This window comes from Grus americana, chromosome 25 (assembly GCF_028858705.1).
Source record: "Grus americana isolate bGruAme1 chromosome 25, bGruAme1.mat, whole genome shotgun sequence".
NCBI lineage: Eukaryota > Metazoa > Chordata > Aves > Gruiformes > Gruidae > Grus > Grus americana.
Window position 1 is genome coordinate 7,388,995 of NC_072876.1, and position 21,403 is coordinate 7,410,397.

At 58.9% G+C, this 21,403-nt stretch overlaps 1 protein-coding gene across 1 annotated transcript in view; it reads left to right on the forward strand.

Moving 5' to 3' along the window:
- Positions 1-20,948, forward strand: part of SCUBE3 (signal peptide, CUB domain and EGF like domain containing 3) — a 35,968-nt gene extending 15,020 nt beyond the window's left edge. The window contains exons 5-23 of the mRNA XM_054803785.1: positions 1,603-1,728; positions 2,663-2,779; positions 6,466-6,513; positions 10,227-10,343; positions 11,886-12,008; positions 13,807-13,923; positions 15,093-15,215; positions 15,795-15,929; positions 16,260-16,352; positions 16,441-16,557; positions 16,647-16,808; positions 17,085-17,288; positions 17,390-17,551; positions 17,859-18,026; positions 18,119-18,280; positions 18,529-18,726; positions 19,197-19,349; positions 19,539-19,618; positions 19,799-20,948. Of these exons, the coding sequence (XP_054659760.1) occupies positions 1,603-1,728; positions 2,663-2,779; positions 6,466-6,513; positions 10,227-10,343; positions 11,886-12,008; positions 13,807-13,923; positions 15,093-15,215; positions 15,795-15,929; positions 16,260-16,352; positions 16,441-16,557; positions 16,647-16,808; positions 17,085-17,288; positions 17,390-17,551; positions 17,859-18,026; positions 18,119-18,280; positions 18,529-18,726; positions 19,197-19,349; positions 19,539-19,618; positions 19,799-19,948 (2,555 nt within the window). The 3' untranslated portion in view covers positions 19,949-20,948. The remainder of the gene's footprint in view (positions 1-1,602; positions 1,729-2,662; positions 2,780-6,465; positions 6,514-10,226; positions 10,344-11,885; positions 12,009-13,806; positions 13,924-15,092; positions 15,216-15,794; positions 15,930-16,259; positions 16,353-16,440; positions 16,558-16,646; positions 16,809-17,084; positions 17,289-17,389; positions 17,552-17,858; positions 18,027-18,118; positions 18,281-18,528; positions 18,727-19,196; positions 19,350-19,538; positions 19,619-19,798) is intronic.
- Positions 20,949-21,403: the final 455 nt, after the last annotated feature.

Below are 21,403 nucleotides of genomic sequence, written 5' to 3' on the forward strand. Positions count from 1 at the left end.
AGGGCAGCCAGGGCATGCGGACGCTGGAGCTTGCATCTCCGCTGGGACGTGCCGGAGGATCTCTGCAGATCAGTGGTGGTCAGGACCTGGTTTGTCTGAAAGGTGACATCTCCAGGGGAGCAGCGGCACGGCAGGGCAGGGTCAGCCTCGGAGGTCTCAGTGTCTGTGTGGCACCAGGGACGTGGTGGAGATGCTGCCAGGTAGTAAAAAGCAGGAATGAAAAAGAGAGGGAGAGAAAAGCTGCTGTTTGGAGGAAAGGCTGAGCGCACTTGGCTGTCCTTGGGGCATTCCGTGCCTGGGGGGGGGTCCCAGGGCAGGGCTGGGTGGAGCGCAGCGGCTTGCAGCAGCAGCATCCCAGCCCTGGGGCAGGCTGGAGGGTGCTGGACAACAGAGCGGGGCTCCCTGCAAGCTGGGGGTTCCCAGCCCGGCATAGAGGCCAGGGAAGGGAGGGCTGGTGTGGTTGGAGGCAGGAGGCTCTAATTACAGAGGGCTCGCCTGCCGCTGCCCTTACAGATGATCGCCCTGTCCAGGAGCCAGGCGGGATCTGCCGGGCAGGTGGTGGGGAGCAGCGTGGGACACCCACAGCCTCTGGGTTTTAACCCTTCCTGGGCATCCTTGGTGCATCTCAGTGTCCTCCTTTGAGGTGCTCTGATCTTCCTTTGCCCTTCTGCCCCAGGCTCTTGGCAGCCCATGGGCTTGCAGCTCTGCCTGGTTCCCCATCCTGACACTGGCATCACTTACCCCACGGTGGGCTCAGCGCTGGCTGCCTGGAAAGGAGCTGACCCCCTCCCTCTGCCAGAAAAGGGCCCTGAGCAGATGGTTGCATCTCCCAGAGGGCCATCCCCAGCTTGCTGTGGGTTTTATTAAATGTCTCATAAACTCCTGTCAGTGCCCCGTTTGGCATCCACTGAACCCGGCTTTCTGCAGCTGGGTGTCCCCGTGCCCTGAGAGAGGCTGGGGCAGGAGGGGGCTGTGGATGGGTCAGCGAGGGGAACCAGCAGCTCCCCAAACCCTCATTCCGCAGGGGCTGCCAGCGTGTAAATCCTCCCCAAGCTGTCAATTCATCCCACAGCTTACAGGCATGGCCCTGGGGCTCATCCTGGGGGAGCAGCTGCAGGGCTGTCCCCCCTGCAGCTGGCTTTGCCCCCCAAAGCCCTTCCTTGCTTGGCTGGACAATGCCATGACTGCCTGCCCAGCAGTCTGTAATCACAGACATGCTCACCCCGTCCTCCTCGTCATCTGAAAAGGAGCTGCATCGCTCCATCCCATCAGTGCCAGGCAGGGCTGGTGGGCAGCGGCAGCTTCTGCACCCGCTGCTTGCCCTGAGGTGTGGGAGCAGGGTCTTGTGCAAGGCAATGGGAGGGAATCAAAGGTTCAAAGCTCTAGGGTGGCTGTGTCCACCTTCCCGAGCCACTCTGTGCCAGGAGGTGCTGCCCTTCGGGGCACTGCAGGGGGTTATCCCATCCTCCCTAAGGTCCTCACTTGCAAGGGCTTCCCCTCGTTGCCCCCATCTCCCCATCCCTGTCCCACCCCAGACATCCTTCTGCTGCAGCGGATTGGTGCCAGCAAGCTTTTGGAGCTTTGCTTTCTTCTCTCTTTTAGAAGGAATGAACTGCATGAACAAGAACCACGGCTGTGCCCACATCTGCCGGGAGACCCCCAAGGGGGGCATCGCCTGCGAGTGCCGCCCTGGCTTTGAGCTCACCAAGAACCAGCGCGACTGCAAACGTAAGGAGCATTCCAGGGATGGGGATATGGCCTCCCGGTGCCCCTAACCTTGTCCCCATGGTACAGACCCCTCCTGCCCTTACTGCCAAGCCCTGACCCTCCCAGTTGGTTTATCAAGCCCTCTGGCTTCATTTTCCTCCAGCATGCCCGGCTTGTCGCCCTTACAGACGATGCTCCTGGCACCCCCCTCTGCCATGTCCCCACATTGTGCCCTTACACTGAGCAGGCTGAAATGGCAGTTAAAGGGGGTCCCAGAGGTGCAGCATCCCCTGTCTCTGTTCCACCAGCTTCACTTTCCCAAGGGGTGTTGAGCAGAGAGATCAGCAAAGGAGGAGAGCAGGAATCCTCTCCCCAGGGGTCATGGTGCTCTCAGCCTGTCTGATCTCCTGCCAGCATCTTGCTGGCACTGCCAGGGTTATTAAATAGATATGTATGTGTTTATGCAATTATTTTTGTTTTGTTTCTCGTTTGCTGTCTGCAGCAAACATGTCAAAATCGCTGATGAAATGGAGTTTTAATCCTACGAGCCTATTTTCCCTCTAAGCTAAATGAACAGTACGCCTTGCCCCCGGGGAGGGCTGGCAGGGATTCCCAGGAGCACCTGAGTCATTCCAGAGCTCGGGAAAGTCCCACCCTTCCCCTGTGACACCAGATCCAGGGCAACGAGCCCAGTAGTCCCCTTTGCTCGGGCTCCACCGGTGGCATTTAGCAGATACGCAAAGGGAAGGCACAAGAAACCACGTAACAGTTTGCGTCTGCCAAGATCCCGCAGGGAAAGTCGAAAGGCTTTAGAAATTATCCGGGAGGGAGGGATCTCTCTGAGGGTATGGCCGAGGTTTTCCCAAGACACCTTTATGCTATCACTTGGGGATGCCGGGCAGGGAGGAGAGGGGCTTGGGGCCCTGGGTGACAGCCGGTGCTCTGCCTCTTGCAGTGACCTGCAACTACGGGAACGGAGGCTGCCAGCATACCTGCGACGACACCGACCAAGGGCCCAAGTGCGGCTGCCACGTCAAGTTTTTGCTGCACTCTGACGGGGTGACATGCATAGGTAGGTGCGAGCCCTTGCCTGGCCCCGGGGACGTTGGTTGGGGCATGGGGTGACTTGTCTTACTCCCCAGACAATTTGCTCTTGGCCTAACGAAGGGGTTTTTCCAAGCTTTGGGGATGCGCCGTTTCCTTTTGCCGAGATCAGAGAAACTCGGTGCATGTGTGAGGGATGCTAGGGGTACCCACTTGGTTCAGGGATGCATCGCTGCTTGGCGTGGGGAGCAAAAGTGGCTGGGAGGATGCTTGAGGGGATGTTTGGGGAAAGGTCGGTTGTGCTGGGGTGTGGGGAGGGGGCCCTGCCCGCCTCTGTGCCGCTGGAGGGACAGGGGTGAGGATGTGCTAAAAATTGCCACTGTCACTGTCAGCAGCAGCATTCAGGGAGGGACACAGAGGGGACAGATTTGGCTGCGGCGATCCGCTCTGACTTGGCACTGCGGGTCCTCGGCTCAGGAGCAATTGTCTTGCGAAAAAACCCCAACCAAAACCCCAACAACCCGACAACTCAACCACCCCCAAAATTGTCCTTTTCCTGTGTGTGTTTTCAAATTGTAAAACATCAAACAGAGATAGAAGTTTTACTGGTTTCATATGCTTGTGCTGTTTAACAGCTGATTTGATTTAAAAAAATGTTACATTCAGGGAGTGATTAAGTCCACAAATTGCTCTAGACATTGGAGTTCTTATTGCAAAATAAAAAAGAAAAAGGAATTGAAAGCAAGAGAAAAGTTTTGGCTCCCCGTGTCCCTGCTGTGCCTGAACAGAAAACCCTCTGCGCTTTCCAAAGACAGCTCCATCCTCAGGGTGAGCGGTGGAGGAGCCCCCCCAAACCCCCGGCTGCTCCCTGCTGGCTCGAGGGATGCTCGGTGCTGAGCCCCCTGAAAATCCCTCCCGCCTGTCAGCCCAGCCGCCTGCTACCTTAACATCACCGCTGTCACCCAGCCCGCTGCCAGGATTAATTCCGGTCCCTCCTGTGCTCATGGCCCCTTGTCCCTCCCGTCCTTGTGTTTGCTCCCATGGCCGCTGCATCCCACCCCAGCCACTGAGGACCCTCCCGTGGGGTGGGGAACGCTCTTCCAACGGGGACTTTGGGACCGCGGGATGTGTCGGCTGGTGCGTTCCTCCCGGACGGAGGTCCCTGCGCATGTGGTGTCTGTGTTGGTGCAAGGACTCGGGGAGGTTTGGCACCGGAGCGATGCTCCTGACCTGCTGGGTGCAGCGGGTGGGGGAGCAGCTCTCTGAAGCACATTGTGATTTAGGGGATGCTCGAGAAGGGTCTGTTGGCTGGAGGATTTTAGGAGCAGCACCAGCCCAAAACACACTGCCGCCCTTTCGGGTGTGCAACCCCCTCTCTGCAGGAAGGGGTCCGCCCGCATCCCCCAGGGGATTCCTGGCCCCCCAGCCCCACTGCGGGAACACTGCGGGATTGTGCTCCGGTCGCTGGGAGCCGGCAGCCGCCCCGCGGGGATGCCCAGCTGGCAGATTTACGGCCGAGGTACCTGCTCAGATATTTATAACCACCCTTTCTTGTTTTACAGCGGGGGCTCAGCAAACAGCCCTCGCCCCCTCCCCAGTGCTCCCTCCTCCGCCCCTTCCCCATTTCCTCTGAAATATTTCATCATTTCAAGGGGAATAAAGTTTCCAGTGAGGGGAAACGCAAACTCGCTCCCCGGGCCATGGGCTTTGAAATTGTACGCGGTGCGTTTGATGGGCTGCCGGGACAGGCCCCTGGTCCAGGTTCCCTTCAGATCACACCACACGGCAGGAAGCACGATCAGCCCCTTTGAATGACAGTTTCATTAGGCCACGGCCGGTGTTTTTCATTTTTCCGCTTTTTATTGCTGCTTTTAAAAATGCAGATAATGAATAACATGCCTCTGAGCAAAGCGGGGCCAGCCCTAATGGCTCCCAACATGTCTGCAGGCTTGAGGGGGAGGGGGAGCCGGGAGGGGAGGCTGATGACCTTATATATTTATATTTATGCTCAAAAAGCAGTCTTTTTTTTTTTTTTTTTTTTTTAAAAAGCACATAAAATCGCCCTCCAGCAGCCTAGGGTGCAGTGCCCACAAGGAAATGCAAACTGGGCTGTTGCGGTTGCTGTAGATTTTGGCTTTCCAGGAAGATTTGCAAGCCAGGGCATCATTGCAGCTCCCTCCTGCTGATATTTGGGGTGCAGCGAGGCTATCGCCATTCCCCCGCTTGTGGCAAGCACCAGCGGAGCAGGAGGTGGTGGATGGGGAGGAAATATGATTAGATGGAGAAGGAAACTAAACCCAGATCAAGTTTTATGGCCGATTTCCTGACCCGTGCCCAGGCAGTTTGTGGCGGCATCGCCAGTGCTCCCCAGCTTTGTGAAGCCGGCAGTGCCGGGAGCAGGGGCTGCGCTGGACCCCGCTGCCGGGTCAATGCTGGGCACACCAGAGCGAAGGGACCGAGACACAGGAGGGCTCTGGGAAGGGGAAAGCAGGGCATGGGGACGCGAGACAGGTGGCCATGGGCATGCTGCGTACGTTCCTCTGCACACATCAGCCTCCCCGAGGAGGATGCGGTCCCTGCAGAGCCTCGGCACCCTGTGTCCCGGCTGCTGAATCCTTGCCCTCAGCCTGAGCCTCCTGGGACAGCACAGGCACAGCCGGGGGCTGTGTTTCACCTCTTGTCCCCTTCCCTGTCCTCCCCTCCACACGGACCCGGCGTTGTTTCTCATTAAGCAGGGATGCAGTTGTCTCCGCTCGGTCCCGTGGGTGACGGGCTCCACGTGCCCCAAGCACCCCAGCCCTGCGCTCACCCGGGGGCTCTCCAGCTTTGGTCCAGCATTGCCATGGGGCTCTGTCCCCACATGGGAGCAAAAAGAAGTGCTGGGGTGCCTTGTCCCCTCCCCAAAATGACTGGGATGAAGGAGGGATATCTCCCAGCCATGCATGGGTGGTGCCAGGCAGAGTTTCCTTTGCAGGGTAAAGCTCAGACTAATTTTTTGAGGCAGTCCCCAAAAATGATCCATGGGTGTTTTAGCACTGATTTTGGGGTCTGTGGCTTTGCCCAGGCTGCTCTCAGCCCCTTCTTGGCTTTTTGTGACCCCCCAGGCTCCCATACGCTCCCTCAGGTTACTCAGCACCCCAGGGCTGTGCTGGGGCTTGCCGGGGCTCCCAGCACCCGGGTGCACTGACACATGGATGAGGCTGAGCAGCACAAGCGCACCTAGAATTTGGGCTCACCATTGGCTTGGCTGCTAAATCTAAGTGGTGCAAGTACCACCGGTCGCCTTCCCGAAGCCCACGGCCACACAGTGTCCATACAGCTCCTCTCAGGGATTGCAACCCACCCCAGCACGCGCTGTTTTGCTCCAGCAAGGACCCGATTCCCCAAACTAATGGGCTGCACTAACACTCCTTGTAACACGCTTCCTCCCTCTCGCACGGGGCTCTGGGCAGCCCAACACAGAGCGTGAAACTGGAGGGGGTTTGGAGAGGCTGCGGGACACAGAATGCTTTGGATAGCGTGATGGAGGAGTTGATAGCACCAGCCCCAAACCTCCGGGTTTGGCTCTTTTGGGAGGAGGGAGGGAGAAAAAACCCAAAGGGACAATTTCCACCAGGCTGGAAAGGCAGCAGAGTTGAACCCTTTGATGTGTGACACCGACCGAGCTCCTTGCTGGACACTGTTTCTAAATCACTTTTTTATAATGTTAAACAGGGGAGAGACACTTCCAGCAACACGTTATCCTTGAGACGTTTTCTAATGGTAAATATTTTTGTTCTCTCTATCTCTACGAAGGGGTCTAACTGTAGATGGTCTCTCATCTCGAGATCATAACTGGGCTTGGGGGGCTGAGCTGTCACGCTAACCGCATGCCTCACTAACCCTGTCCCCCACTACTGCTTTTAAAATCCGCAGAGCAAGCCTGGCCTCGGGCTGCAAGCGGACTTTGCTTTTGGGGACAGAGAAAGAAACCCTCCCCTGGCTGTGCTTGCATGAGGCAGGGGCTCTCGCATTGCTTTGGTCGATCCAGCCTGGTGCAGGGGGTGATAATCCACTTTCCAGTGCCTGTGGCAATAGTTGTCCCGTTCCACCACTGCCAAGCAAGCTCACAAGGAGCTAGCAGCGGTGTGCCGGCGACTGCGTGATGGGGAGGGGGACGCTCATGCCCGTTTCTGCACTGTGCATTCCCAGAGTTACCCCTTCGCAGAGCCCACCCGCTTGCAGACAGTCCCCTCTGTGGGCACAGGCGGGGACATTCTGGGGGGGTCCTGGGGTTTGGCCTGACCATGCTCAGAGGAACCCGCCCAGAGCTGCGGCACATTGCAGAGCTGCAATGACCTTTTATTGGGCTGGACACCTTGGCTGCTTCCCCAAGGATTTCTTTGCAAACCTCCCCCCCCGTCAGGTGTCTAAGCCCTTCACAAAGGTAAGGTGATTCCTCTGCTCCACCGACAAGGAAACTGAGGCAGTCTGACAGTGCAGCAACTTGCCTGCAGCGGGGCATCTTGTTCATGGACGTGCTGGGTGCATGCAAACTCCTGGCACATCCAGGAGGACCTGTGGGTGCACGGCTCACCAACGGCAGGGAGTACAACCGTGGCTTTCAGAGGGGTCTGCAGAGCCTTTCCCCCAGGGGTAGGAGAAGGGGGGACCCCCAGCTCCGTGCCGTCACTGTGCTCCAGCCAACCGGCTGTAATCTGCCCGATTACGGCACAATTATCTCCTTAGGCTCGTGGGATCGCAACTGCCGCTTCCTGGCAGGTGGAGGTGAAGCCGGAGCATGTGCAGGCAGGGTGCTGCGGGGCACGGGCAGGGGCTTGGTCGGTCCCCGGTGATGGCCAGCATGGTAAAGGGTGCCGAGCAGGGCGAGGATTTCTGTGGCACGGCAGTCGAGATGCAAGACCGGGGCTGGGATGGAGGAGGGTGGTAAAGAGCATTTGTGTGTGTGTGTGTGTGTGTGCAAGCTGCTTTGTCTTCTCCCTCCCCGAGCGATGGAGGCCCTCGCCAAAGCCCTGTGTGGTTGGGTGAGTCACGCCAGCTCGCGCCAGGCTGGGAGCAGCCCCCGGGCTGCCGGCATCACTGAACAATGCCGCTCTCCCGGGGGCCCCGCTCCCGAGCAGCCTCCAGCGCCCAGCCCCGTGCTGCCTGACCCCCGCTGCCTCGCAGGTACCCTGGCAGCCCCCAGCCTGTTTGCAAAAGCTTTTTGCAAGCCTAGGAGAGGGTCCTCATTTTGCAAAGGGGTTTGCAGTGGTCCTCCAGCTGTGCTGGCTCTGCTCCCACCCCACGCATGCCCCAGGCACCGGCCACATCCTGCATGGGATGGCGGGTAGGGCTTGCTTTACATCTCAGCCGAAATTACTGAGGGTGCAAAGGGGCTTGGGGGGGGACATGGGTGTCGCAGTGCTGGAGGAGGCTGTGAGCATGGTGAAGTGTGCCCAGGACACCTCACTCCCTGGAGAGCCCCATCCTCCTCTGTGCAGCCGCTTCTTCAGCTCGTTGGTCCCACCGAAAGCAGCACCCGCACCAAGCCCTTCGTCTCATCCCAGCAGCAACCCTGTTAAATTAATCCTCCCTGGACTGCTTCTGCATCAGCTCCTGGAACAAAGGCTGGCATTTAATAATTCATTGGGCTTCCAGAAGGTTTCCCTTCAGCGCGGTGTCGCCCGCACCGTGCTCTTCACCCCGGTACTGCGCGGGGGGGGGACGATCCTGGCACGGCTGGGCTGCATGCAGAGCAAGGACCTGGCTGGAAAAATAATATCTGCAGAAATCCCTCCCTTGCCATTAGGTTTTGTAATTGTGCTGGCTATTAATTTCATAAAATGGTCCCTTTTGTTCTCTTATTATGGGACATCATAAAAATAGCAGCGGTAAGACGAGCACAGAGCCATCCCAGCTCCCTCACCCTGCGGCAAATGGCTGGATGGTTCAGTCATTCCTATCCCATGCGGCGCTCACAAAGAGCGGGAGAACCTGGGATTTGCTCTTTCCAAGGAATTTCTTCAAGGCATTTTCATCTTGGGTTCCTTGAAGCCCAAATGCCTCATTTATCCAAGCAGCCAGCCTTCTAAAAGGAATATTTTATTATCCTTTGTGAACAACTTAATGCACTTCAAACCATTGTTCTGGTGGTTAGGACCGAAATTGAGGATTGATCTCACAGGGAAGCTGTCAAGCTGAAAATGCTTCATTTAAATTAGTGTCCCTTCTAGTCCTACCAGCAACAGCTGACTTTGATAATACTGAAACAATTAGCATTTTTTTTTAATTGGATTTTTTTTCCACTGATGCTGCCTGCCTCTGTGTGTGGGTTCTAATTATACAAAGCATCTCCCAAATTAGCCTATGACACTGGACCGGCTGGCGTGCCCAAGCGGCGGGTGACGGTTAGGGACTGGCAGCACGGGGTCACCTGTGGCTTTGCTGCTCAGTGGCGACAGCGAGGGGGCCGGGACCCCCCTGTCATCCCATGGGGGACTGGGGCTGTGCACCTGCATCCCCAGGGAGCTGCAGCCTGGGCACCCCCAGAGACACCCAGCTCTGGATGTGTTCTGCACATCAAGGGCTGTGACTTTGTCACTTGGAAAATTGATTCATCCTCAGTGAACTTGCCAAAGCTGGGCTCCACCAGACCCTGGTTTTGGGGGACAAGCGGCCCCGATGCCAGCATGGAGGCTGAGAGTGGCAGGATTAATCCCGCAGAGCCACTTTTCCCTCTGTCAGCTGAAAAGCCAATGCGTTTCGGGAGGAAAGAGCCTCTGTTGAACCACCTCCGCTTTTCCCAGCACCCTGAATGTTGGTTGTTTCGCAACAGGCAGCAGCTCTGCCTGCACATCCCTGCCTGTGTCCCTAAATCAGTCCTCCCCAGGATGGCTGGGCAGTGCTCTGTTCCCTGCCTGCAATTAATAAAGCATCCTCTAACGAGGGGCTGGGGCTGTTTCCACTCCCCTCTCTGCCTCAAATGCAGATACCCAGTATATAAGAGCAGGTTGTTGGAAGGCAGGAGGGTTGCACAGGGGTTTGAATGGCGAACCGGGAAATCTGGGTGCTTTTTTCCTGCCCTAGCGCTGCCTGCAACCTGGGGTGAATCACACATGCCCTTATTTCACCTCCAGAATCCCCGGGGAAGGGTAGCACCCAGGTGCCTGGCAGGGTGATGGGAAAGGCAACGAGCACCAGGTTGTCCGCAGAGGCAGAAGATGCTGCAGGATTACCAAGCGTTAATGCCTTACCCCCCCGCCCCCCCCAGCTGTCGTGCTCTGTATCTGGGGTGTTTATTAATTCAGGGGCTGCATGACCTCATCATGGCTACGTGAAAAGCCAAGGGCGATTTTGGTGGGCTCTGCAGAGAGGTTTGCACCCACTGCCTCTCCCAGGCTGCGGCATGGGGACACCTGGGTGGTGTGACGTGCCCCCCCCCCAGCCTTTTAGACACTAGTCCCTCACCTCGGCCACTCTCTCTCCTCTCCGTGCAGAGACGTGTGCCGTGAACAACGGGGGCTGTGACAGCAAGTGTCACGACGCGGCGACGGGCGTGCACTGCAGCTGCCCCATGGGCTTCATGCTCCAGTCGGACAGGAAGACATGCAAAGGTAGGTGGGTGCGAGCGGGGCTGGGGTGTTCACTGCTCACCCTAGGGTGCCTCAGACCCCCCCTTAGTCCTTGGTGCCTCAGTTTTAGCTCAGCTTAATGTTACCCACAGCAATGTGGGGGTGGGGAGAGGGATCTTGCTGAAGGTGCTGTGCTCGGCCCTGCTCCCCCAGGAAGCCTATGGGGAGGAGGAAAAGAGGGTCAGGTCAAGTCGGAGGCATGGCACTTGAGGGGCTGGAGGGTCCCATCTCGCCTCACTGCACCCCACTGCCTCAGTCTCTCCTGCGGGAGCTGCCGTGGGTCGGGGCTGGGTGCGCGGGAAATCCGCACCCGCTCTGGGCGTTTGGGATACACGAGTCCCTGTGTGGTCACCGTCTGGCCAGGCCCAAGCGCTGTGTCCCACGTGTGGGAGGATGCCTTGGGATGCTGCGCGCCTCTGCACGCTCCCACCGACATCCCCATCCACCTGCCTCTGCCGGGGGAGCAGTCCAGACTGGTCACCCCAGCCATCCAAACCTGTCCCCCCCCGGGCAAGGGGACGCCGTGACCCCAGGGCTGGCCAGCGCCTGCGTTGTGTCTTTCGGCAGCTCCAGGAACTTGACCTCGGTTGAAAGGAAAGCCGGTCCTGCTGCCGGCTGCCTGTCTACCTGCTGACTGCTTCCAGAACCCCCCTGCTCCCTGTTACTTTATCAGAGTACCCTCCAATTCTGCAGTTTCCAGGAACATGCAATAACCCGGAGCCACCTCCCCTGTGTCTGGGGGTTTTATTACGGCTGCGGGCTGGTTTACAGCTCGGTCCCTCGCAGTCATAAAAAGAGAGTCCCAGCCCCAGAGAGTCAGAGCTCCTGCCCCGGCACTGGCAGCTGGGGGATGGAGGGACAGGGAAGGCAGCTGCCTCTTCCTGGTCTCCTTCCATTTTACAGGTCATTTCCTAGCAGTAAATTTTGTGATTAGTGGAAAAAGAAAAAAAAACCCAACCAAAAAACCAAGTCCCAGCCTCTTTCCAGGTTGCTGGGGCTCTTTGCAGTTATTGTGCATCATCATTTTTAGCTTTGTTTATGGCAGGAAGGAAGTGGCAAGCAGAGAGGCGAGGGTTGAAAAGTATGTATTTTGCTGAGCAGCTGGTTTTGAAGGAGGGGGTTTCCCCTCCCAGCTTAGGCTTTCTTCCTGCTGCTCCTGGTCCCCAGCCCAAACCTGAGACTCCGTGGACTCTGGTCTGGTGCTTTCCCCCAGGCTGCGAGGCTCTTTTGGAGGCCCTGGCTCCTGGCCGTGCTCCGGGGGATGCTGAGACCTGCAGAAATTAAACGTTTTGCATCACTTCCAAGGGCAGCTGTGCCCAGGAGCCCTGGCCTTCCCCAGTGTCATACGTCGGCTCCCCAAATGCAGATAAAACCAGCAGCCACGTTCCCCCAGTGACCAGCAGAGCCCAAAGAGTTTCCTCTGTTTGCTGGCTCCTGGTTGGGATGGGGTCTGGAGGGGAGGACCCCGCTCTCCTGGTCGAGCATCCCAGCTGGGGTGTGACGCGTGTCCCCTGTCCCTGCCAGACATCGATGAGTGCCGGCTCAACAACGGTGGCTGCGACCACATCTGCAGAAACACAGTGGGCAGCTTCGAGTGCAGCTGCAAGAAGGGCTACAAGCTGCTCATCAACGAGAGGAACTGCCAAGGTAAGGGGCAGCGGGACCCCAGCACCCTGCTCTGCCCGGGCACGTCCGCTCTCCCTGCCCTCCGGCGTTTCCCAGCCCTCCCACAGCTGCTGCTGGAGGAGTGCTGGCCCGGTTACTCATTCCTCTTTGCTTTCTTCTGGACCACATACATCTTTTGGGGGAATTAGTGTTGGATTTGGGTTTTGGTCTGGGGTTTAGCCCTTTGGTCTGCAGAGCTGGGCTGTCATCCCAGCCCCGCTCCCGAGTTAGGGATTTCTGGGCTCTTCTCGCAGCAGAGTTAAAGCCAGCAATTAGGCAGATGCCAGGTGAAATCCTCCAGCCTTACTCACGGCTGGGATGATGGTCACAATGTTCCCTGCAGCCCCATGGGCTGGGATGCAGCTCTGCCCGGGTGCAGGGAGCATCCGCACCCGCAGCTCTGGCAGCGAGCATGCCCCAAGCCCAGGACCATCGCTCTGCTCTGGAGCACCCGTGCCAGAGGGACTGGGAACCCCAGCAGCATCCCATGTGTCGTGCAAGGGCATCCTGAGCTCAGCACCCACCCTGGCACCTCTGGGCTTCTCCCAAGCTGCTCTGCTTTATTGCACAAAGTTTTTGCTACCAATCGTGCAGCAGCACAACTGTAGCTCCCTGCTAAAGCACAGGCACTGATGCACCAGCTGCTTTCTCTCTCTCGAGAGAGAGACCGTGGTTTTGCTGGGATGGGGGACGGGAAGAGCAGCAGGACGTGTCCTGCCTTGCCTTTCTCCCCCGACAGCCGCCCTGCGGCACGGGCTGGATCACACCCTGCTCGGGGATGCACTGTGTTTGCAAGCCATCGAGGCAGAGCGAGGATTTCGGTGGCTTTTCCGAAGGGATTCCTCCTTCCCCCGTCTGTTGGAGGGCAGGAGGGGATGGGTGAAGATGTATCCTGCTCACTCCGAGGGAGCTGGCTGCTCTGTGCCACTTTTTCCACCTTTTTCTCTCTGTCCTGACATCCTGCTGCGCATCGCACACAAACCCAGCAGATTTAAATGACCCAGAAGGTCTCTGAGCCATGCCCAGGGGAGCACGGGGCTCTCTCCCTGCAGCCCATGACCAAGGCCAGCACAGCGGGTGCGTGTGAGCCCAAATATTGCCTATTGAAAGTACGTGGCCAGGAAAGGAGGGAGCTGGTGCGCTCCGGGGCTGCAACCGCTTTCATCTCCGTCCAGGTTCTATGCTCTTGGGAGTTTGACGTGAGCACAGCAATTAACTTAATAAAGCCAATGAAACGATGCTCAGACCCGCCAGATTGGGTTCACCCGCCCAGCCAGGGCCTCCCTGCCGCAGCGAGGTGCCCCGCGGGGCTGAGCAGACATCGCTGGCACCATCCCCAGGGCAGGACCTGCCTGCGCAGCATCCCTTCCTGGCACAGGGCAGAGCCCTGGCCGGGCAGCAGCCGAGGGCTCTCACAGCCACCCTGTGCCGAGGGCAGGGTGCTGGCCCTGTTTGGCCCGTTTGTGGTGCAGAGGGGCTGCAGGAGCTTGCGGCGGGGGGGATGCTGGTGCAGTGTGCTGCTGCTCCCATGTAGTAGCAGCTGGACCGGGCAAGGAGGGAGCTTGGAGGCAGGCAGGGTGGGTGCAAAGGGTCTCAGAGCATCCCGGTGCTGGATCCTCAGAGCATCCCAGTGCAGGGTCTTGGAGTATCCTGGTGCTAGATCCTGGAGAATCCCAGTGCAGCCTCCAGCTTGCTGGAGCAGGTAGAGGACAGCCTTTGTGCCTGGGGCTGCCCCTCCATCGTGCCAGCCCTCACTTTCCCCCCCTTGCCTTTCCTCCAGACATTGACGAGTGCTCCTTCGACCGGACCTGCGACCACCTCTGCATCAACACCCCCGGCAGCTTCCAGTGCCTCTGCAACAAGGGCTACATACTGTACGGGCTCACCCACTGCGGAGGTAGGGCTGGCTGGATGCTGGCAGGAGGAACCCATCACCCCGCTGGGTTCAGGTCCTGGGGAGGCACACAGGGTGCCCAGGGATGGGGCAGCCCCATGGCACAGTCACTGCAGGACTCCTGGGGATACTGCTCACCCCAAGGGCTTGTGGGGAGGGTCGGTTCCCTGCATACTCTGAGCTGGGGCCAGGCAGAGAGAGGGCTCACAGCCAGGCGCTGGTGTCTGCAACTTCAAACGGAGCGACAGGAACAATTTGCGACTTGTCTGCAGCGGGAGAGAGGGAGAAATCCCCGGCGTTTTTGGCAGGGAGCTGGGATGGGGTGGGAAGGGGAACATCAAAAGGGTTCGATTTAAGTTTCACAAGGCAGATAGCTCCCAAGGGCGGGGGTGTGTGGCGCCCCGGGAAGCGGGGAGGCAGATGAAACACGCTTTGGGGGAGGTTGCCAGAGCGTGTCGCGGCAGTGGTGCTGTCGGCCTGGGGAGATGGTGGCACGAGGCCGGGTGCTCCGGCGCTGCCTGGCCAGCAAGGGCGGGCGACCCTCCTCATGCTCCCAAGATACGCAGCTGGCGTGAGCCAGCAGAGCCCCCAGGATGCTCTCTGTGACCCTGCAGCAGAGGGACTGCTGGCTCCCACCGATGCTCCCAAGAAGGGGCTGCTGGGCAGGGAGGGGCGTTTGGGGTGCAGCTCCATCCCTGGCCGCTTCCCCACCTCTGCCCCTGCTTCCTGCCAGACCTGGAGGATCGGTTTCAGTTTCAGGCCAGGGTGGAGGGTCCCCGCTGCGGGGAGAGAGGCCGGAGCTGCCGAGCAGCTGCCTTTTGAATTTGGCTGCTAAGTGCTTCCATGTCGTCTCCGTCTTCTGCCCCCCGCAGCTCCCCAGCCCGCCGCGGGGCCGGGGCTGGGCTCAGCCTGGGTGGGCTGCACCCGTCACCGCCCGGCCCTTGGGGACACTGGGAGTTGGGGTTTCCCTCGTCCCCGTGGGTCTGGCGTGGCTGCAGGCAGGAGGCACGGCTGGAAGCGCCCTGCAGTGCGTGTCCCCCATCTCCAGCTGGGCATGGATCACGCAATTTAGCCATCCAAAATCACAGCCCTGAGACAATGCACTGATTCAGTGTCAGAGCCGGGGGATTCCTGGTGCCCCTCGCCCACCGCCTCTCCCTTCTTCCCCACAGACATAGACGAATGCAGCATCAACCGGGGCGGCTGCAAATTTGGCTGTATCAACACTCCTGGCAGCTACCAGTGTACCTGTCCTGCCGGCTGCAAGCTGCACTGGAACAAAAAGGACTGTATAGGTACATTGGGGCAGGACACACCATGGCTGGGGGTGCTCCCGATGCTCCATGGCCCCTCCGTCACTTGGGGCTGTTGGGATTAAGGGCAGGGCAGGGGGAGCACAGGGGGCTTGGGACGTCCAAGTGCAGGGATGCTCTGGGGAGGGCTGCTTTTGGCTGGGGCCCCATGTCCATCTCTCATGGGTCTGGATGGGAAGTGCCATAAGGTTTTGCCCTGCTCCCTCTGCTCTTGGTCATCTTTTTGCTTTTTCAACCATTCTCGGGGCTGGTCATGAGCATTTGCACCAGCAAATATCCCTAAAGGAGCTGTTTTCACGGCCCTGGCCATGTCCTGGTACCTGACTGCCTCCCCTTCACTGCGGACAGGCTGCACCCCTAAAAAAATTGAAGTCCCAGCAGTCACATCTCACGTCTCCAAGGAGGAGCTGGGGGGTTTGGGATGCTCATCCAGGGTCCCCATGCCACGCTCTGGCACCCTCTCCTCCCCCGTGATTTCCCCCATGACCTGGGAGGGTGCAGGGGTCCCTCGCAGGTTCCCAGACTGTGCCAGCCACGGGCGTCCTCACTTGTCATCACCAGCCGGAGCGTGTCCCTCAGAGCTGGTGAAATGCCTGCCAGGTTCGGTGCCGCCGCGGGCCACCCTCACCTGCAACAAGACGGGCAAGAAGGACAGCTGTGCCCTCACCTGCGCCTCCAAGGCTCACTTTCTGCCAGGTACCAGTGCCGGTGCTGCTGCTGGCACGGGCAGGGAGGTCCCCATTACCCTGTGTGGCCCAAACTGGAGGGGGAGAGGAGCATGGCCAGAGGGCAGAATCGCCAAATAGTGGCCAGGGTGAGGGAGGGAGGTGGTTGCTGGCGGGGGGGGGGTGCTCATTGCTGAGTGTAGATCCATGGGAAGGGTCCCTGGTGCAGGATCCCCACGGCAGGGTGCTGGGCATCATCCCCTCATGGTGCAGCCGTGCCTCGCTGCATCATCCTGGCAGAGCATCACGGGGACCGGGCAGCCACTCTGGCACCCCCGACTCCTGTTCCTCCTTCCCACAGAGTCTGACAACAGCTACACAGTGAGCTGTGGGACCCCCGTCCTGCGGCAGGGCGGCCAGCAAAGACCCGCCAACAGCAGCCAGCAGTGCCTCGGTAAGGGGGCTCCCGGGGTGCCCGTCCCCGTGCCCACCAGCCAGGCAGCCCCGCATCGGGGTTGTTGAGCACCCACCTTTTCTTTTAGAGACTGTCGCTGCGCCAATTAAGCAAAAGGCTTCCTTCAAGATCAAGGATGCCAAGTGCCACCTGCACCCACGGGCCAAGGGCAAGCAGGATGAGGCCGGGAAGGCTGGGGTGCAAGGTGAGGCATGATGGCGGGGGGGGAGGCAGGGATGTTTGTGTCCCCCCCCCAGGAGGGACAGGGTGCTGACTTGTCCCCCCCATGCTCAGGTGATTCGGCGCCTTGCTCTGACTGCCAGGTTGCCTTCGTCAACCTCAAGTGTGACTCGTCCAAGAAGGGGAAGGGCCGCCGGGCTCGCAACTCCTCCAACAAGGAGGTGACACGCATCACACTGGAGTTCGAGGCGGAGATCAAGCCAGAGGAGATCACAGGTGGGTATGGCGCTGGCTCGACCTGTCTTGGGTGCAGGCAGGGGTGGTGGGACCAGGGGGACGGTGGTGGGACCAGGGGGACAGTGCCATCCCCATGCAGCAAGGAGAGCCGAACCAGTTCTCATCCTGCACCAAACTGGGATGTGCTGGGCAGCACTTGCAACCGAGCATTTGGGAAATGTTTTTAATCCTGCTGGGTTTCCCTCCCCATCCATCCCTCCCTTCTTACTGCATCCCTGTTTCCCCCTGCACCCCCATTCTCCCCTGCACCCCCAGCCAGCTGCAACCTGCACTGCCTGCGGCAGAGAGTGGAGAAAAAGCTGAAGTCAGCCATCAAAGCCCTGAAGAAATCCATCAACCAGGAGCGGTTCCTGCTCCGCTTTGCAGGGATGGAGTACGAGGTGGCGAGGAAGCTGAGCGTGGCCCCAGAGCGGCAGGAGAGCTGCGGGCCGGGCCAGCAGCGCCTGGGCGGCAAGTGTGGTAAGGAGCGTCGTGGGGTGCCCGGGTAGGGGGACCGGCCACATCCCCCCTGGTGGTGATAGCCCCCCTGCCGCATCACTGACATCCCCCCCGGCTCTCAGTTAGCTGCTCGCAGGGAACGTATTACCACGGCCAGACAGAACAGTGCGTCCCCTGCCCTCCTGGCACCTACCAGGAGAAGGAAGGACAGCTCTCCTGTGACCTGTGTCCCCGCGGTGATGCTTTTGGACCAGTGGGAGCCACCAACATCACTGGCTGCACGGGTAAGGGGGGTGTGGAGGATCAGTGGGGGGCTGGGAGGGACCCCCAGGGGATGTCCATGCACCATGCCCAGGGCTGCACCCTCAACCATCAGTCATCAGCCCCCATCCAGAAGCGGGGAAAGCCCTGAGCATCCCCAGGACCTGTGAAGTTGCTATTTTGGGCATTTATCATTTAGAAGGGACCCCGGGAAGGGCAGTGTTTACTCTGGATTTATCAGTGCTGCCAAGACTGGGAGGGGGAGAGGAGCCGAGCATGGGGCGGGAGAGCCCGGGGCACGCCAGGACTGAGCAATGCCTGTGCCCACAGGTCAGTGTCCCCCTGGCCAGCACTCAGCCGATGGCTTCAAGCCCTGCCAGCCGTGTCCCCGCGGGTCCTACCAGCCCGAGGTGGGGCGGGCGCTCTGCTTCCCCTGTGGCGGGGGGCTGACCACCCGCCACGACGGAGCCCTCTCCTTCCAGGACTGTGACACCAAAGGTAGGTCAGAGACGGTCCCCGGGGAGGGGGGGCACCCCGTGGGGCTGTGCCAGTGACTGTCACTGCCCCCTTTGCTCTCTGACCACCCCCAGTCCAGTGCTCCCCCGGGCATTACTACAACACGAGCGTCCACCGCTGCATCCGCTGCGCCGTGGGCACCTACCAGCCCGATTTTCGGCAGAATTACTGCATCGCCTGTCCCGGCAACACCACCACCGACTTCGACGGCTCCACCTCCGTGTCCCAGTGTAAAAGTAGGCGAGCTGGGGTGTGATGGAGGGGGACAGGCATGGGGTGATCTGGGGTCCTTCCTCAAAATTATTTAAAAACCCCTTAAAAGAAAGTTTTGGGTCATTTCTGTGCTTTATGCATGCAAGCAGGCGTGGGGGGTATGCATTGAGCAGTGCTAATAGAGAACTTCCCCCCCTTGCCCAGTAAACCCACCCTGTCCCAGAGCCCGTGCCACTCATTCCCATTTGAACCAGCTCTCCATACCTTGCAGACCGGCAGTGCGGAGGGGAGCTGGGCGAATACACGGGCTACATCGAGTCCCCCAACTACCCGGGGAATTACCCTGCCAACGTCGAGTGCACCTGGAACATCAACCCGCCGCCCAAGCGCAAGATCCTCATCGTGGTGCCAGAGATCTTCCTCCCCTCCGAGGACGAGTGCGGCGATGTCTTGGTCATGCGGAAAAACTGTAGGTAACCGAGCGTGCTGCAGTGCTCATGGGAGAAGCCAGGGGAGGAAAAGGCTGGGGTTTGGCAGAGCTGCCTTGTGCAAAGGGAGAAAGCTGCATCCCCAGGTGGCAGGAAGGGATTTTTGGGAATTGGGGAACCGGGGAATCGGCATCACCCTGCTGCCCCGGTGTCTTGCTGGATCAGGGGAATGTGCATGGGCTAAGCATGGGCTGGGTTGTACACCGGGCTCTCAGCACTCCTTTTTGGGGGTAAAAAAACCTGTTCTGAGCTTTCCAGAGCAAGGAAGGACTAACAACATCCCCGGTATGTAACGTGAGGGTGCAGGGGGGGCTCAGCCTCACTGAATGCAGACAATCCCTGTACTTGGTGCCCCCCCCCTTCACCATGAGCATTTAAGCACAGTAAAGCTGGGGGGTAGCTCCGCTGATGGGCATCCAGCATCGCAGAGCCCCTTGCCATTTCCCCACAGCCTCCCCATCCTCCATTACCACCTACGAGACATGCCAAACCTACGAGAGGCCCATTGCCTTCACCGCCCGCTCTCGGAAACTGTGGATCAACTTCAAAACCAGTGAAGCCAACAGTGCCCGGGGCTTCCAGATCCCCTACGTCACCTACGACGGTGAGCGCAGGGTGCAAGGGGATGCCATCCCAGCGTGCCGGTGCCTCCCTCCCCACTGTGGTACCCAGGTCACCCCCAGTTCACACCTCCCATGTATTTGGGAGGAGTGAACTCAGGGACGGGGACCAGAGGTTTGGGGACAAGTGACAGCTCGTGCCCCTGACCGTATTTTTTGGCTGGGTGTTGCAGAGGACTATGAGCAGCTGGTGGAGGACATTGTGCGGGACGGCAGGCTCTACGCTTCTGAAAACCACCAGGAAATCCTCAAGGTGAGTGTGTCCCCACTGGTTCCTCGCTGCCCGGGGCTCTGGGGGATGCTGGCATGCAGGAGCATCCTTCCCTCAGGAGTGCCCCCATGCCTTCCCTGTGCTCGTGGCTTCAGTTTGGAGCCACCATGGGGGAGCACAGGGTGGGATGGTGACCCTCCCTCCGGCTTGGCTTCCCCACAGGACAAAAAGCTCATCAAAGCTTTCTTCGATGTGCTGGCGCACCCCCAGAACTACTTCAAGTACACAGAGAAACACAAGGAGATGCTGCCCCGCTCCTTCATCAAACTCCTCCGCTCCAAAGTCTCCAGCTTCCTCCGGCCTTACAAATAGCCCTCCGCACCCCCACTGCCCCTGGGTCGCCCCACAGCCAAGGAAACCTTCTTCTCCCTTCCTTCTCCTTTCCGATTTTCTCCTTCCTCCACTTGGCTCTGGCAGGACCGCCACCTCTCACCCCGCAGACGTCCCCCCACGATTTCTCCACCACTCCCCGCAGAGCCATGCCCCCGGCCAGGGGCGGATGCTCCAGTCTCATCCAGCCGCTGGCGAAGCTGCTCCTCTCTTCCGAAGCATCTTCTTCATTGTAGGAAACCGAAGTGCTGGTCCTTTCGCTGGCCTCTGTTCTCCCTTTGGTTTCCTTTACGCCAGGTCTGTCCCCGTTCCCTGGTGCCATCGGCAGCCCGGGACATCGGGGCGGGGGTGTCATCGTCCTTCCAGCCCATGGGGCTGGCACTGGCTGCAGCCCCACTAAGCCCTTTCGCAGAGGAGTGCAAGAAGGTAACGCCATATTTATTGCAGTGCCCGAGTCATGGGCATCGGCATCGCTTTGCAGAGATTGGGGGAAAAGAATTTTGAAAAGCATACTTGATTAAAAGGAAATTTTAAAGGAGAGATTGGCAAAGCACACCAGCAAATGGCAACCGTGATGGCTCTGGTGGCCGTCCCACTGGAGAGCCATGCTGGTGCTGGGAGGAAAGCTCAGCCAAGCCACGTTCCCGGAGAACAATGTCTGGCTGCACGGGAGAAAACAGGGAGCGAAGGAGAAGGACTTTCAGCCGGGTTCGGGTTTTTTTTCCCCCCACCCCAGATACTTGTGCCAAGAAACCAGACTGTCTTACAAGCTCTGCCAAAGAGTAACTCAGAAAAGCAAGCTTTGTGAAGAGCAGGAGTAAATGTTTGTGCACTAGGATATCCTCCTTTCTACCTTTTTCATATGTATTAAGTGCAATCATTTGAGTCTTCTTTATATTATTTAGAGGGAAGGGTTTGTTTGTTTTTGTTTTTTTTTTCTACTAGAAATGACAATATTTATACCTGCCTGAGAAATGAGAATGTGCATTTGTAACAAAAACCAAAAACCCAGTCCTGGGCTGCCACTGACTGGCGGGATGGTGTTTTCAGACCTTGCAACCTTTTCTGCTGCATTGTCCCCGATAAAAACCGCTGTTCGGGGGGGGCATGGTGCCTCTTGCCTGGTGTGTGATGGGTGGATTTTTGCAGGGGGTTTGAGGCATCTCAGTCTGTCCATGGAGGAGATGGAGCAGCTGAGGTGGCTGTGTGCTTTTGGGCTGATCCTCCATGGTTTGAGGGTTGTTCAAGCCCCAGTGCGAGAAGGATGCAAAACTCTTTCATCACTTGCTTGTTGCAAACCATTTTGCTTCCCTGCAGGGGCTCGGGGATGAGCAGAGACCTGGGGGAGACCCAGGACAGGTACTGAGGGGGACGACACACTCTGGCAGGAGAGGGGAGCTGCCCCTCTGCTCAGCCCCGAAATCTCTTCCCCAGGCA